This window comes from Lutjanus erythropterus, chromosome 12, assembly GCF_056507025.1.
Source record: "Lutjanus erythropterus isolate fLutEry1 chromosome 12, fLutEry1.hap2, whole genome shotgun sequence".
In the NCBI taxonomy this organism is placed as follows: Eukaryota; Metazoa; Chordata; class Actinopteri; order Lutjaniformes; family Lutjanidae; genus Lutjanus; species Lutjanus erythropterus.
The window spans coordinates 19,136,460-19,154,506 of NC_139328.1; the positions used below are offsets into that span (position 1 = coordinate 19,136,460).

The window sequence follows — 18,047 nt, forward strand, 5'->3', positions numbered from 1 at the left end:
CTAGAGGCCAGTGTTTGGTTTGTACTGTAGAAACATGGTGATGCAACATTGTGGCCTCCCCTCATTCTAAGGTAACAAAAACAAATGCTTTGTATTTTAGCATATTCTGCTAATAAATCCCCTAACTCTTTCACACCGGTCCATTAACAAAATCATGTCAACTCAAGGTTGGCTTACTGGCTTATTCAGGAGATTTCAACCCTATTAATGGTCTTCATCAGTAAATGAAGCTGGCTCGTTTGTCAATTGGTTCTATACAGGGAGGATTGTAATACCTGTTTCTATGGAGTTTTGGTTCTCCTGAAAGGCTTGTAAGTGGACCTTGAGCTTAGATTATTTTGTCAAACGAGTTGCTTTTGTTGTCTAAATATAATTTGTACCTCATCCGTGGGCATGACCAATCAGAAAACCTTGATACCATGTCATTTTTACTTGACAGGTGATCTATGTTGCTATGTAGATTTGAGCTCTTGTTTGGCTTATTCATTTTTGCCTGTGGGGACTTAATAGTTGATCAATAGCGTATTTCATTGATTCAATAGTACTGTAAGTAAACATAAACAGTTCTCCTTCCAGTGCTTGAATATAACAGTACCACTTCATTTCTATGAGAAGTGTGAACCAACGCTGGATATTTTTCTGCCTGTTCACGTGGCAACTCTGAGGCAGAAGGTGCTCTTTTGCATTATCCCCATTATAATCTTGGACGGGAGTTGAGTCACATTTATCAAATCCCATGCCTGAGGCAGGGGGCTCATTGCCTCAATAAATCTAATACAGCCACTCAGGGATGTGGTGGTGGTGGACGGCCAGGCGAGGCCAGATGGTGGAAGATCTAGCCCTCTGGTCCTCCGTTCACACTGATTCAGCCCTACAGTCAGAAAACGCTCATGGCAGCCGTCTGCTGGGATTGACAGCAGGGTTTCTCAGATGCTCAGTTTGATCGTCTGACTTGAATTCTCAGACATGGTGCTCTGATTAGATTTGTACACAGATATGATATTGCTATTGATCCGCTGATTTGGTGTGAGCACAGTAACGCTGCTTTTTCCTGCTCTTCTTTGGGTATTTGTTGATGATGAATTGGAGGATTACACGCTCATTTGTATGAGTATGTGTCTTATGGGTGTGAGGTTGTGGATGCATGTGTGTGTGTGCGCTCATGCAACACATTTGATTGCGTGTGGGAGTTTGTTTGTGTGAACTCTAAGGAGATATTGCTGAATTTACCCCTGCACCTCGTCTGTGTTATGAGTCTCTCCGCAATGTGGTGCTCGCTGTCAGATTGACAGGCCGTTATTAAAAAATCCAACACTTGGCCGCATCTGCACTGAACTGATGAAACCAAGGTCTAGCCATATCAAAAGCAATATTAGCACTTGTTTGGCAGTGGCATAAAATGCAATAATGTCACACATAGATGTGACGTAACAATATTGGTCCCCCAGGTGTTGAATGAACACACTTTTTGTCTTAAATTATTCTTATTTCTCTCATAAGTAAAGCCCCATGAACATGCTTTTATCCATTATGTGAAGCTCATATTTCCTATGAGGATATTAAACATACAAGCCTCAATTCAAGACAAATATGCTGAACGTGCAGAATGTAATTATGGTTTAATAGCTTTCATCTGTCATCAAGTCTTCCTCTTTAATCATGGAAGTCATTTATCTCGCAGGTAGGAGCTGGGCGAGGTCTATTACATATTCAAATTCCCCGTACACGCAGATATATGGACATACGTGACCCTTCATCTAATAAATTAGAGAACCCAAAATGGAGCCCTTGGCTGCATTGCTATGGGCCATAGCTGTCAGAGGCAGAGAGCGACTGAGAGTGATTCAAATCCAAGGCTTCCCCTAAAAGAAGGAGGAGAAGAATCTGTAAGTTGCCCGCAGAGCAGAAGAGGAATCACTTGGAGAATTATGTTGACAGTCCACTTTGCAGGGAGCGTCAACTCATCTCGTGTTCCAAAGCAGGTTCACAGGTTAAGAGGGTTTGGGCCCGAGAGTTTGATCAGACTGTAGAATGTGTTGTGGCTTCAAAGGGCAATATTGTTTGCCCTCCATTTCTCAAACAGAGCAAGTATTGGTTAGGAATCGCAGCTCGCTTGCTTTCTTGCAAATTGGAGCTTAAAATCTGTGCTTTTTTTTTTCTGTCGCTGCGGTGTTGTGCACTTGCCAGCAGTTGTTGTGACAGCTCCAAACTGGTAATGAAGTGATGAATGGGGTGCAAACAATATGAAAGCCCCAGTGAAACATAATCACAGAAGGACAAAGCAGGAAAAGCTTGAAAAAGGGATCTGAAATTGCACTAATTGTGGGGTAGGATTTGTCCACTGATTACATTAACAGAACACAAAGATGGTGACTCCACAGCCAGACACTAATAATATACGTTTCAGACAAAGGCCGCAACAAGGTTGTCAAAGTCAGCTCCAGCTCACAGACAGGGCCTATTTCTGTGCATATATATATACTCTTTAGGTTCGCACTTTATTTTTCAATGCAATAATAAGATGTAACAAGCTAAAGTTTGTATCTACTTAGACAAAAATTAGAAATAATATTATTTATCAGACATTATACCTCAATTAGACACCATATAGCTGTATGTATATAACAGTACACTAAGAAGATAAAACAAGCCATACATTGTATTAAAGAAGACAGTATCAGACTTAATATTAGACTTTTTTAGAGTGTAATTTGGGACACATTACAAGAGAACTGTACTGTTAACTAAAGTGTGTTATTTCCGGATGTTGGACTTTCTTTGTGTGTAATTAAGGACGAATTATTGTAGAACTGTACCATGTATATTGTTCTCCACTGTTAGACCCTCATTAGACCTTCTTAGACCTTATTCATACTTGTGCGTAGAGTCAGTAAACATGGATTATCAAGCTGCGTGTTTTTGTTGATGTTGCAGTAAGAGAAAAGGTATGGCTTTCTGTCTTAATAATTGCGAGTCTGCACGAGGTCTTTTATTTTGAAAACTGATCTTATTGTCTGTGCTTTTTCCATGTCTGACTTCCTGCCTGCTCTGCTCTGTGCAGATGACGCAACATCTGTTAAAAATAGATTCGGGTTGTATTTGAAGAAGAGCGTAAAACTGGTTCTGGGATGCATGGAGGCCCTGCATTGTGGAGAATAACAGTGATCAACCCCAGCTGATATGGCGCAGCCATAACGTGACGTAGGCGTGTCTGGTGTAATGCTTTGTCACTGGTGTGTGAACATATAGTTACATATTACATAGGGACATATTACATCAGAACTGTACAGTAAACTGAAGTGTGTTATTCCCACAGGTGGACCCTCATTAGACTTACTTGGAGGGTAATTAGGGACACAATAAAACACAACTGTGCAATAAAAGTGAAATTTTTCTGCCATTTCCCCATCTGAAAACAATATGTAAACCAGATCTACCAAGTGAAGGCCAAAATTATAAAGGTAGGGGAATATTTGGGCTATAGCTGACTGTACAGACTTAATGTTATACTGTAGGCAGATCATGTGATTTGATCAAATAAGTAGGTATTGCTCTTTGCTATTAGTAATTGACCAATCAAAGAAGGTGTATCTCGAATAGCAGATATGTGATGTCATGTTAGTTTACATTACAGTTGTAAAGTGTCACTGATTACTGTCTAATAGTGTCTAATATGGGTCTAATAAAGGGTCTAACACAGTCTAATAAATAACATATTTTTTCTAGCTTTTGACTAATTTGATACAAAGTACAACTTGTTACATCTTGTTAGTGTGCTGTAAAATGAAGTGCAATCATTCTTAGTTTTTCTGTCAGACTAATGTCTTTAATTCACAGACAGGTGATGTCTTCCTGTGCTACAAGATTGGTAAATGAGAGGAAAAAAGCATTTTATACTATCCTGAAAATCAGAGACGATTACAACAAACACTGAATTCCATTTGCCTGGTTTGAGTCAGAGCTCCATTGATTCTAAGATGATACAGAAAATGTCTTCCTTTTAAGAGATGCCAACAGCAGATAAGGAAAAACAAACTGTTAATAATATGTTTATTTCAAACATAAATGAGAAAAGACTTTGCTGTACATAAGAGTTTTGATTCTGTTGACATTTCATCACAGGGAGACCTGTTATTATCATCAGAAGAGGGTGGGCGTTGGACCATGCAGTGGTCAGGTTTTCTGCCTGCTGTTAATCAGTGGACACTGTGGAGACCAACTGAAGACTAAAGTGTTTGTTGGCTTTGAATTATTCAAGGCAAACAACAACACATACAAAACTGTTTTCAAAATTTCAAGCGTAAAATGACGTGGATCATGCTTTAATTAAACATTTCTTTCTCTGCTCTTTCTGCAGGTATCCCCAGTAATCACGGACCAGTGCGTAAGTTGATCAAGCTTTTTTAAATTTGCATGCTGACTAATGGTTTCCTCCCTCAGTGATGAATAACTCTTGTTTGACCGATGATGTTTGTTTGAGAATTTGTGCCATACGTTTTCATTATCATTCATCAGTATGTTTTCCACAATGAGAAAAATCCATCTTAACAAGGAAATAATGTAGAATTATGTCTTCACATTCTGCTTTTATAAATGGAATTGAACCAATGGTGTGAGAAAACCTTACTTTTACCCAATGCAGTTTAAATAGTTACAACCCTACGACCCTTGCAAAGTCCTGCCGCTTTTCACTCTGTGCTCCTGTACAAGACATACTGTGTGCTAGGCTTGACTATATTGAAAAGAAAACTAAATTTTGAAAGTAGTAAGAAGATGTTAGCAAAAATGCTAGCTAACCAGAGGAAGTTGACTGAGGTACAAAGCGTGCTCAACTGTTATGGAGTACAGACCGAAAAGGGGTGAGACTGAGGAAGGGTCAATTGTTCCTAGAAAATTCTTGAAATAAAAGAGAGAATTTTCTCATCACGCCAACAAAATTTCTGTCTTGTTTTAAGAGAAAAGAAATAAAAAGAATATACCAGATTTTTTATGGTTTAGTCAATTACTGCAAATCATATATACAATTTTGCAAACCATGCTGTCCTGTTTCATATTATGGAAATGTTTCCCTGTCTGTCTGGAAAATGAATGGAAACCAATGAATGATTTGTGAAACTTAGAAATCAGTGAGCAGTTAACTTCGGGCATTTTTACCCCTGAAAGTCTGAACCAAAGGTTTACATTTTTGTTACACTGTATACGTTCAATCAGGTTCTCTCTTCTCGGAGACTTTGTAAAGTCTTTCCCCATGAATGACTGTGGCTCAGTTTGTTTTGTTGTGTTCTTTTTCCTTTTTCCAGTTGTGATGATAACCTGCCAGAACTTCCTGTAATTGGTCCAAAAGTCTGATTAACATGATTACACATTAGGAACTAACTAAAGAAAGATTCCCCTTGATCGGGACCAAGATCACTTCTTTGGGTCGGACCGAAGTCCAGCTGTTTGTTCTGGATCGTGGTCCGAGGGAGGTTTCACACCTGTAATCTTGGTTTGGAACAAACCTAACCTAACCCAGTCCAAAAGTCCAAAAGAGCACGGTGTTAAAGGACCCTTAATGACCATTTAGCTTTTTAAACTTTGTGTTGAATTATACAGCACAAGTTTTTAATTTTCATATTATACAGAAACTCACAGAATACAATGAATGCCTGAAAGGTTTTCTAGCCTGCAGACATCCATTGTTTTGGGACCTTAAAACTCTGCAGCATGGTTTACAAAATGATTCAGCAGTAATATTAAACATATGATTTGTAGTTATAAAACACTAATATGGTTTAAGAATAAATGACTTGCCTGCTCATAAAATACTGCAGGAGTCCTGCGTCTTTGGCCGAGCGTATCAGCAGGCACTGTTGAGAATCCTTTCTCTCCATGCTAGAATATTTGCTCTGAGCGCACAGACAGATATTTGCCCAAAGCCAGAGAAAAGGAAAAACATTTTTTATGAAAACGTGGTTCCCACCATGCATCCCAACGCATGTTGATGCCTGAAGGTGACTCCTCATGCTGGATAACAAAAGCAGCTACCATATGTACATGTCTCTGCCTTTGTCTTGTGGAAGATTCACCCATTTAAACTGCATGCACACTATTTTACATGAGTCCATTTACTCCAAACTCCAAAGACATTTTCCAATAATTCTGAGGCAAATCAGCCCAGATAACAAACGGATTATTGTAACATATGAGAATCTATGCATGCTGTCCCTGTGCTTTAACATAACAGCATGAATTATATGACAACTCAGTGTAATATATAACCTTTCCCATTTTTACACAGATCGAGCAAATGCTTCATCTCTTGGTGTTGCAAATCGTAACCAAGGTAGGCTTATAGGCTTTGTAACTTCAGCATGATATTAACAACACAGAAAGAATTGATTGCTTATTGATTGGCCGTTTGAAATAAAAAAAAAAAGTGTAGTGTAGAATATGCAAATCGCAGAATGCACTTTGTTGTTTCCCCAAAGACCAGATGCTTTCATCCTGCATGCACACAAATAAACGTTGGTCTTTACAAGGCGGACCTTTTGTTGTGAGAACACTGCAGGGAATGGACCACATGCCTTATGATCACAGAGTCCACAGCCTCCTAACCCCTTTTGATCATACCCTCTTTTTAAATACCCAGAATGCTCTCAGGGGGTGCACCCTTTCTGCCATGTTCACAAGGAAAAAAGGAAAGCGGAGAAGGAGAGGGAAGGAGAGAAGAAGCTCCAGGGGGGTTTATGTAGATTGATCTCCAGCTATCTCCAGCTAATCCTCGGGCCTCAGATATCCTGTGTAGTGAGTGTTAAGTTGCATCTGCACCACTGCTCTTCGCAGCCAGAAGAGAACAAATTAAAAGAGGACTTTCAGGATTTCCACAATCAAAGGAGGGCGTTTCCTTCTTTCTCTTCTGGACTCGCAAAGCTGGGAAAGAGATGCACCTATAAATAATCCAGTGTTTGCAGTCAGAGGTGAAAAGAAACCAGTTACTGCTCTGGAGTGGATTTCAAACAATTCTGTTTTCCTGTGTAATCATTTCCATATAAAGTGCCAGAACACGAAAGGCTTGTCAATATAACATGAAAGTCTTGCATATTTACATGCAGTTTTACTACAATTGCTGCACTTCTAAACTCCTTGTCAGTAAGAGTTTTCACAGGAAAATCCCTTTAGTGCAAGAAGATGTGACATTTCCTTAGAGGAGGTGCTGTATATCTCTGAAATAAGTTATTTAGCATTAGCAGTAATAGGTACCACATAGGGCTGCAACTTTTTTGTTATTGATTAATCTACAAATGATATTGATTAATCAACTAACAATTTGTCATTGAACAAAACCCCTCAAATTTCACATCTTTAAATGTCTTGTTTCTAACGAGCAGTCTAAAATGATGTTGGGAGCACCTGTAATTCCACTACTTTTGGCGGTAACTCGACATGTAATTAATTACTTTTTCAAATTAATAATGCAAATACTATTAGTGAAATTTAAATGGGCTCATTACTTTTACTACTTTTGTCTTACCTGGAAATAGTGAACAAGTCATAGTCTACTCCATGATCTATGATCCTGTGTCACCTGACCTCATGGTGGCGCAAGACAGTTCAGGCCATGTGAGCTTTCTTTTCATTATAGTATAATATAAACTGTTCATCATATAATTATTTAGTTATTATTTAATTATTATACATGTTAGAACATAGTTGCTGAGAACATGTTACAACACTGAGAACTACATAGTACTGAATTGTGGGGTTAGACCGCCAAGCTGTTGTACCAAAGAAAGATACTTTCCATCATAATTTTTATATAAGTAACTGTAACTATTTACTAAATTTCAGTCATTTTGGTATGATGTAGTTGCTAATTAATTTTTGGTGTTTTTGTCCACCTTGTTAGCACCAGTGATTTTCTAACAATGAAAAAAAGTTACCACTACTGGTTAAAACTAGGTGGAAACCACCCCTCTACATTGGCGGAGACATGATTTTTGTGCTCAACACTGAACAGAATCAGGGAGAAACAAACATTTCTGTTTGTTGGATGATTAAAAGAACAAGATTGAGAACATTAGTTAGTGGGCTTTATCAGTGATAGTTGGCACATTTTTGAACAAAGCCAAATTAGTTGTTTCCCCTTGCTTCCACTCTTTGTAGTAAGCTAAGCTAACGGGCTGACTATAGCATCACTTACACAAGAGTGTGGTAGCAATCTTCTCATCTAACTTGCAGCAAGAAAGGGAAAATGTTTCCCAACATTTTAAGCTTTCTAATCTTCCAGTTCTTACCTGACAAACATTAACTAACACAGGAACTGAGTGAAAGGAAAATCAGGCATTTTCTGTCTGTAGACACTATATTGTATCCCTGCCACTGTCAAGTGCTACTATGCAGCTGACAGTTTATATTGAAGCTTGGAGCCTGGAGTCATGACTAATGATGAAAACTTCATGTTAATATGATAACAGGAGGCTAAATCTGGGTTTCAGCTTACCCTGACATCATGGCAAAAGATATTGATTCAGTGTAATTGAAGCAACACTATTCTGTCTCAGAGCATATAATTAGCAGATCCTGTATCTGAAAACTGTCTCCAGTTATAGTTAATTGCACTGCTGAATCTATAGTTATAAAGGCCTTTTAAAACTATTAAGTGAATCACCATGAATCCGATTTTTTCCCTGTGTGTAATTAAATGGAGGGGCTGCTGTCTCTCCAGGGTCTGTCTTGTAAAAAAAGCAGATCTTTAATACTATAACTCCCTTTCAGTCGTCACATGACTGCAATAAAACCTAGTGATTTTGTGTAATATCAGATCTGTTAATATGAAATGAAGCATTTAAAAAGATTGGCTATTCAATAGAACTTATTTCTACCACATATGATCTAGATCTTACACAAAAAGGAGAGTGACAGGCGCCACAGTCGAGAACATCGATCTGTGACTTCTAACCTGATATCATGCTGATATTTGCTATATCTCAGACACTTCAGTCGCATAGTGTCTGAGAACAGCAGAGTTCACTGAGATGAGAGGATTAGAGAACTGCCCAAGTATGTTGAGCATGTAAACAGACTGCCAGCCCCTCTAAAAGTCACAAAAAAGGAACGCTGTGTCCAGTATTTCAGATGAAATATGTCAAAATAATCCAATTTATAGTGTGTGGTACAATACAACAAGACAAAATTACATTTAAGACATACCTTTCAATTGCATCGTGCTTCCAGTCACACAAGCGACAAAAGGAAATTTAATTCAGCTCTTTGTCTTCACTATCTATCACTGCTGTACTGTTGCTGTGGTAAGTTCTCTTCATGTTGCTTCGTGCAACACCAAGGCCCAGAGATGGATCTGTCATAACAGTTATACTGCTAAAATGTCACACATCTGACAGAGGTGTGAGCTGCACATATGTCTCAGAGAGACTACGCTGGTGCTTAGCCAGGTTTCAGATTGCTGTGTTCTCACTCTCTGCCGGCACAAGTCCGAGACAGACTGGCGTCAAGGTAAAGTATGTAGAAAATACTTAAAAACATGATATTGTGTTTTATTTTTTTATTATACGAGTAAAGGTGATATGACACATCAAGATCAGTGCATCATCACATCACAGATAGTGCACTCAGAATGAGAAACAACTGTATAATTAAAAAAAAAAATACCCCCTAATGATATAATCTATAGGAGACTGCAAATTTTAAGAAGACAGTCTGTGTCACAAATGGAGTGGGCGGGGAGTTTGGAAAACATGGGTGTCTAACAAAATACAGTAGTGATTTTTGACTTGAACTATAATTATTAGACTAAATGTGAGGATATCTCAGGCTCTTCTGCTTTTTTATGGAAGTGCAGTTCTCAGTAATCACAGAAATGCCCCTTTAAATGTTCTGTATGGGATTATAATCATATTTTCCATTTTATTTAAAAGTGGCTATAAGAAACTTTCATATTGTGTTGATTTCTGAAGCCCACGTGGTCAAAAACAGTCATGTTTCCACCTCCATACCCAAAAAACATAACATCCAAAATTAAATTATCCAAAGAAAAACTTAGTAGACAAGCTGAAAACAACCATCCAAGTCAAGTATTATAGTGTTCTAAGAAAGGGGCTTTTATGAAAATAAGGGATTGGAACAGAGTGGTAGAAAGATAATAAACTGAATACATCATAAAACTGAGAAAAAAAACTGAGAGCAGCAAAAAACAATAAGGCATATATTTAAATACATTACATTTAAAAGCTAGACTAGTACTTTTTTTTTTTTTTTTTTGCTGAAATAACCAGGATTTGGTAGCTCTCTTAAAAGTGATGAGGTTTGCAGCAGATTTCAAGTAATCAGGAAGGGAGTTCCAGGACTTTGCCCCTCTCACAGAAAAAAAACTGTCTGAGCAAAATATGTTTAACAGAGTGGACCTTTACAAATGTCACTTAAAGCTGCTCGGGGTCTGCACTTCAGTTTCTTGGTGTAAAGCATTCAGGAGCAGTACACAAGCTTTACATAATGAAGATAAATTAAGCTTACAAATCTTAAAATCTTGTGTTTACTTAAACTGTGGCATTAAAGGCACTTTATGGATTTAATTACCGACTGCTTGCTCTGAGACCAGGAAGTGATGTCACAGGACAGATGTGAGAATACCTTTGAACTTGGAAATTAGAAAATATCTGCTTGTTGCTTTTTAACTGACTAATGGACTTTTCACTGTAACTTTGCCTTGAAAAATGTTAACATCAGCTCTTCTGGTCTGCATCCTGTAAATCTTTCACCTGATGTCGAGGAGAAACCGACCCGGTGACCATCAATAATAACTATATAGAGACAGCCAGTCTTCTTGCTGAATGTCTTGTTTGCTTATGTAGGGCATGTAGAGGCATCAGTAATACATTGATGTTGTTTCATAAAAAGACTCCTTGTAGTATAATTAAATTTTAATAAATATGTTGAGGTTTAAATTGAATATAATGACAATGATTATACAGGTATAAATGCATCTTATTATACCAAACTCCCAAATTGTGCTTCACTGTGTTGTCTTTAAAAGACATCACTGACTTGTTCATCTGATCTATAAAGGATAGGAACTGAGAATACTGAAGAACAGAGAAACTTTTTATTATTTCACACATAGCCAGTCAGTGTGTGAGCTGTATTTTCTGAGTGACACAGGATAATTGACTTATTTTACAGTGTATTTTGTCATGACAGCAGGCCCCCGTGGCTCCACAAAGACACCGCAGGCTTAAGCCCCTGGAAAAGAAAAATAATTGGGCTACAGATGCTTTTAGAAAGACAGTGGTCCTGAGGGTGTGCTGGAGGACACACAGATTATCCTCTGGCCACAGGCAACAAAGTTAATGTGTAGGATAGACGATGGAGACTCGACTAATCCCATGGAAATTTTTACCAAAACACACAGAGCAGGTGTTTTCCATTAGCTGTAAAATTAGTAAGCTGACATTAGTGACTGCGATGTAGCCAGAAGGCCATTAATGTTTAAACCCACTGAGGACTGATCAGTAGCACTCTGAGATTCAGAGTCAGAGTCCATTTTCTTCCACCCACAGTTCAAGTACAGACACTTTTACACTAGTCAGGTGTTCATTTTGTGGGACATGAGTGGACTGACTAGAGATCTTGTACCTGTCAGACTTGGACTTGGACTACCAGGGCCTGAGACATATTAAGACTTGGCTTAAGCATATTTAAGTAGTTTTCTGAGACATGTCTGGGTTAGCATAAGACTTTATTATAAACATTACAATTGAAATATTATTAGATCAACAACAGTAACTTTTTTTTTTTTGGCCACTTTGGGTTAATGGAAACAAACACTGAACATTACACTGATATATCACATTTTAAGTTTATAGGAAATGGCAAATTGTTATTTATTTACACATCCAGCAGACAGAGAGCAACATTAGCATTTATTTGTTATTTTGTTTCTGGTCTCTTGACAAATCCAAGCCCAATATTCATGCCACTTTCACCAGCTAGTTGCTAATTGTCTGTCTTCATGCTGGGTTCATAGGGTGCACTTGGTTTTTAGAGCTTTTTTGCTTAAAAAGCTCCTGGTGAGGAGGAATGCAATGAGAGCAAATATGAACATGAACAGAAATAGTAAAGTTTTGGGACAGAAATCCAAAACACTGAGCTGAAAGATGCTAAAATCTCGGTAGAGCTGTGGGGGTCTACAGAGTTCACTTTACATATTGTATTTTGGCCCATTGTTATTATAAGAATATTGATAATATCCTAATCCTACCAACTTTGGTACTCAGGGCTATATTTTTTTTTCACATTTTACAGGCGCTTGCATTGACTTTGTCAATAAACTTGTCCCTAATGACTTGTCCTAACACAGTATCATTGTTCTGTTTGTTTTAATTAGTTCTTTTTAAGAACACCAATGTAAAAATCCAGATTCTGCCTATGCAATTATAATAGACCGAACTATTTATTGTTTGAGTTCATGTTTGCAGTGGGTCCTGATTTAAAGTATCACACATTATCAGGGGGATAGGGGCCCTCTGTCTGTCATTATGAGGGAGACAGACACAGATACAGCTGACACAGATTTCCTCATGTGCTCTATTTTAATTTAATACTATATGCAAATTAACATTTCTACAATAATAATATGTCATGTTTTCTTCAAATGACATTAATGAAGTGTTTTAACTGATATTTTGACAGACACATACAGCCATTGTGTAGTTTCTTTTCCTGATACCTGTTACTTTGTTTTTTGTTGACATGAATTACTAATGATGTGTGAAAAGAAACAGTAGTTTATGTATGATAAATATGTTGGAACTATGAGGGTTAAGGTATTACATCCATCATTACGTGCATATATGTACATCATCAGGGACTTGTAAAATATACAAAATGTGTGCATTGATGGAAAACTTGCAGAAACTGTCAGTAGCCATGGTATGAAGGACCATGCTTTTAAATAGAATAAGAACAGTTGACTTTACTTGCAATGGTTGACGTCAGCCTCTATGAAACTTAATAACAGTATAGTAATTCTAATCCAACCCCATGCACTACTGCCTCTAATTATGAAAATAATCAAAAATGTGTTCATCACGCTCACTCGGATCTGCACCATAATTCTTTTTCTTGCTCCGTATTGATTTGCCCTTTGAAGGAAAACGAATGTAAACAAACAGCTTATTCATGATTTTATTTGCAGATCAGGGTCTGTTGTGTGAGTTTCATCTAATTATAAACTGATTCTGATTCAAAGACGTTTTCTGGCCAAAAATGTTTAATCTAAAACGTGGATTGTGATCATGAATGCCAGGCTTTGGTGTCAGTCTCTGAGTCAAAGAGCAGCGGCTTCTTGCCAGACTCATTATTTTGCAAAGATGTTCAACAGTCATACAGACAGAAAGCTATCATGCAGCACAGCCCCAGAACCTGCTGTATTTTAAGTGATGAGTTTGAGTGATTGGGAAAATATGCTACATTTCCTCTTATAATGCTATCATTATCAATCTTTCTATAAATACATAAAAAAAAACAGTTGACTGCAACAAGGCTGTCACAACAAATCTGTCAGAGAAAGTAGAGGCAGATGAGAAAAGGAAAGGGGGTTCACCAAAAGAGTTATTTACAACACTTCATCACAAGACTGAAGCACACAACAACAGTGGTGTCTGTGCAAAAGGGATGGGAATATTAAGTTAAATGCAATAACAATGCCTTTTTAATCAGTTTTGGAAGCAGCAATGATTATTTTTTGGGTTTATTCTGATGCATGAGCCACATTACTGAAAAACCAAAATTGTGATCACTATTTATGCAGGGAGAGATATCCAATTACACTGAAATCTCTTGGCAAATATTACCTCTTGCAGGATTTCACCTCTGCCAGCAGAGGGGCTTCCCGGGATAATTGAGTCGTGAGTTTTTGTCTGGAAATGTGAATATCAGCTTATGTAGTCCTAATCAATCTATATCAAAACAAAGAACTGTTTGGTGGCCATGAGTACGATGCAGTCCTGGATATTATGTCCTTTTCTTCTAACAAGGTTGTGTTCTTTGTTGTAAGGTTAAGTGCAGAGAGGAAAATAATAGCAATTGGTGAATTACCTGGAAATGATTATTTGCATATCAAAGGACGGTGTGTGGTGAAGGTGGAGCCAGATCCTGTGTCTTCTCTTCTTTCTGTTTTTCGAGTGTCATTGTACCAGAGGGAAGCAAAATTTAATTCTGCTGTCCTGCAGAGAGGGGCCGTTTCACAATACACTGGCATCCTTTGATTCACTAATCATTAATTTCACCTCATCACAGCCATGGTTTGTTTGCTCTTTTGTTTTGCCAGGATTATTTGCTCTAAAGTCCCTTTGGTACTCCTAAAAATATCCTTAAAGCCATAAAAATGTCTGTCTGTGTTCTGTCACAAACAATCATTCATGGAAAGGGTTTTTCAGGTGCACTTTATTTTACAGTACACTAATAAAACATAACAAGCCATACTTTGTGTCAAATTAGATAAAAAATAGAAATAATATATTCTTTATTAGACAGAATAAGACCCTCTGGACTTAGATTTGACTAGAGAGTAATTAGGGATGCATTACAACAGACCGGTAAACTATAGTGTGTTATTTTCCACAGTTAGACACTTATTTGACTGTGTTGGGGGTAATTAGAGACACAATGCAACAGAACTGAAGTGAAAACTAAAGTGCATTATTTTCCGATGTTAGACCCTAAGACCCTACAGATTGCATGTTACAGGATTATGTAATTGGGATACAAAAAAACCCAATATATTCCATTACAAAAGGTGTACTCAGATTACAATTACATTTCATAAAGATGTGGATTTTCAGCAGGATTACAGTGTCATATTTTTCAAAATAAGGAATGATATACCATGCACAGTGTGCACACTTATTATAACACTCACAACACTTATAACCATAAGAGTCACAACACCACTCTGTTGTCTCAAGTGGACACCACAGCTAATTTTATGTAAAGTGTGTTAAAACTCAAAGCATAAATTCTGCTATTAATCTAAATGAAAGAAGGGAACCAACAATTAACAAACACAACAACCAACATAACAAATTATATTAAACCAATTTCACTGTATTTGGTATTGAGTTAATCCAAAAGTAACAGAAAGTAATCAAGTTACATTACTTGTGATATTTGGATTAGGTTACTGACTACAATTTTAACAGGCAACTAGTAACTGTATTGGAATACATTTTTAAAGTAATCCTCCCAACCCTGGAGGGTAACTAAGGACACATTACAACCAAACTGTACTGTAAACTAAAGTGTATTATTTTCCACTGTTAGACACCTATTACAGTTTCTTAGAGGGTAACTAAGGACACATTACAGCAGAACTTTACTGTAAACTAAAGTGAAATCACATCTCTGCTACTTCACCTTCGTTGACTGGTCTGATACAGTTGGCAGAGTAGCCAAGACTGATGCCAACTTCCTTGATCAAATCACGTTATCTGCCTACAATATTACAGTAAGTCTGTGCAGTCATGGAGACAAATTTCCCCTCCCTCTATAATTTTGGACTTTACTTGGTAGATCTGGTTCACATATTGTTTTTTAAAACAGAGGAAGCAGCAGATATGTGATTTCATAATAATAGTAATGCACTGTAATGTGTCCATAATCACCCTCTAATAAAGTCTAATAAGAGTCTAACAGAGGGGAATTTAGTTTACAGGACAGTTCTGTTGTAATGTGTCTCTAACTGCCCTCTAATAAAGTCTAATATGGGTCTATGAAATAGGGGTCTAATTTGATACAAAGTGCAGCTTGTTACATGTTATTGGTGTACTAAGTAAAATGCAACTGGGTTTTAACAGGCTGTGGGCTGCATTCTAGTATTCATACAGTGTGTGTCCTGATTATCTGCCTTCTTTTTTGTCTTGCACGCTCACAAAAGTCCTTGGCTTCGCCCTCCCTAATGTGTCAGCTGTGCTCTGAGGACACAGAGCGATGCAGACAGGACTAGAAGAGGCAGCTTGTGCCCTGTGAACTTGCCTGTTGATGTTCTCTGCCGCCCCTATCACTGAGTGATCTATTAATCACCCCTTCCCGTCTCCCCCTGCCCTTTTTTCTTTGTCTCCTCCTCCGCAGCTCGGGTGTGTGACAACGCAATGCTGCGCTGTCAGAACGGCGGCACGTGCCACCACCATCAGCGGTGTCACTGTACCCCTGGCTTCACGGGCGTCCTGTGCGAGAGAGCTCGCTGCCAGGGCCCCGGGGAGTGCGATGACCAATTGTCTGGACGGGCCTCCTTCAATCATCCCCCCGCCGGCCGCCAGCTCGCTCTTACCCTCCTAGTGCTCCCGCTATTGATTGTTTCCCTTTGCTGAGAGACCTGGACGGGCCTCCCATCCTCAACCAAAACCCTAAGACCACATATGTTGAGACTGAACTCTCAACCTAAAAGGACATGAAGGACAAAGGATGTCTGGGCAATGTGCTAAGAATACAATATAAGCAACTCTTTTGTATTTCCAAGGACACGGTGGTGGTGGGTGGAATGAGTGCAACAGGTTGCGCGCTGATCTGTTATTCTGAATACTAGATGGATTTATGAAAGGCTTGGTGAAGTCACTGCTGTCTTTGTCACTGGAGGAAACAGTTGGAGCCCTCGCTGTGTGATTTTGTCATTGGCTGGTGCTTCATTAATGGCAGGCTGGAGACTCAGAGGGAGCCACCCACATTCTGACTGTACAAAACTAGACACATGATTTCTAAGTATCATCTGAAGTTATTAAAAAATAATAATGTGGATGGGGACATCTTAAAACATCTTGCCTCACTGCCTCCTTCCTTACTTGTTCTTCTCTCCTCCTTCCCCCTCACTTTCCCCCTTTTTCCTCTCACTTCCTCCTCCTCCCTGTGCTTTGGTGACTCTGGTGATTTTACTTTGCTGAAGGGTGTCTGTTGTTTTGCCAAAATGCTGCACATGTATTATTATCAAGCCCCTTGATGAGTACCAATCTAGTACTTTTTCTGTTTTCTTTTTCAGAGGCTTTGTAGTCATGCTTGAGCTCACCTGTATGGGAAAAAAAAGAGTTGTATCATACTGTAACTGTATTTAATTTTTGTATAAAACAGATATTTTCATGACTACGCAAAAACAGAAAGATGTATTACTTGTTTTCTATTGCTGCCGACCTGTCCTAGATGTGGACTATCAGTGCGTAAAAGGAGTTTTGGTTGTATTATTTCTTTGCTTGTGTGGCACATGGTTCTCTTCATTTGAGAGCTGCTGTCAAAACTATGTTTACATACACACTTACACAATACACTTCCACCAAAGGGAAAAAGAAAAACATGTCTTTGTCTTGTTGTTGAACAGTAGTAATTTTATTAGTAGTAATATGACATTTGAGACAAGATGTGTAGAGTGTAGAAGTGTATTGTTTGTAGATAAAGCCAATGACAATAGCTGAATGTCATTTTAAAGGATTTTTTGAAAGCTATCAATGCCAATGGTTGACCTATTCACTGAAGCAACGGTTGCTGGTAACAATATATAAGTCAAGAAATGAGTTCTAGTTCGATGACTAAGGTTGTTTTTTTTTCTCATGTGCTGTAACCCATTCTTGTTGTGCTCATGAAACGTGGGAGAATCAGAAGAAACTCAAGCCAAAATCCCATCAGCTTTATGTAAATTCAACAAGAAGACTTGGGGGGGAAAAAAAACAGCGATTGCATGGCTGTCGCAGAGGTTGTCCAGCTCAAATCTTTAATCAGATCTAATCCTTGAATCAAATGGGAAGAGGGAAAGGTTTTCTGAGCTGGTATGGTTGAAAGCCTGCATCCTGCTGCGGGAGCCTCTGAGAAGCGACACGTTCAGGAAATGAGCTTTAATTCATTGAGGGTCAATGAATAGAAATGAAGTCGCATCCCACTGGGTGACATATTGAGCACTGAGACCAATTTCATTTGAGAGATTAATTTTCCTCCCGAGGTTGTCATGGAACACCTAATTGTGTTAGAGTCTACTGTAAGTGCCTCTCATTAAATGATACTGTCGATAAAAA

The 18,047-nt window shown here is 38.3% G+C and overlaps 1 protein-coding gene across 4 annotated transcripts in view; it reads left to right on the top strand.

Moving 5' to 3' along the window:
• LOC146317880 (netrin-G1-like) overlaps positions 1 to 18,047 on the top strand; it is an 87,628-nt gene extending 69,581 nt beyond the window's left edge. For 3 of the 4 annotated variants that reach the window (XM_084733071.1, XM_084733070.1, XM_084733073.1), the window contains 3 exons: positions 4,358 to 4,384; positions 6,281 to 6,325; positions 16,126 to 18,047. In XM_084733071.1, the coding sequence (XP_084589197.1) occupies positions 4,358 to 4,384; positions 6,281 to 6,325; positions 16,126 to 16,364 (311 nt within the window). In that variant the 3' untranslated portion in view covers positions 16,365 to 18,047. The remainder of the gene's footprint in view (positions 1 to 4,357; positions 4,385 to 6,280; positions 6,326 to 16,125) is intronic. The other variant, XM_084733072.1, reaches the window with a different exon arrangement.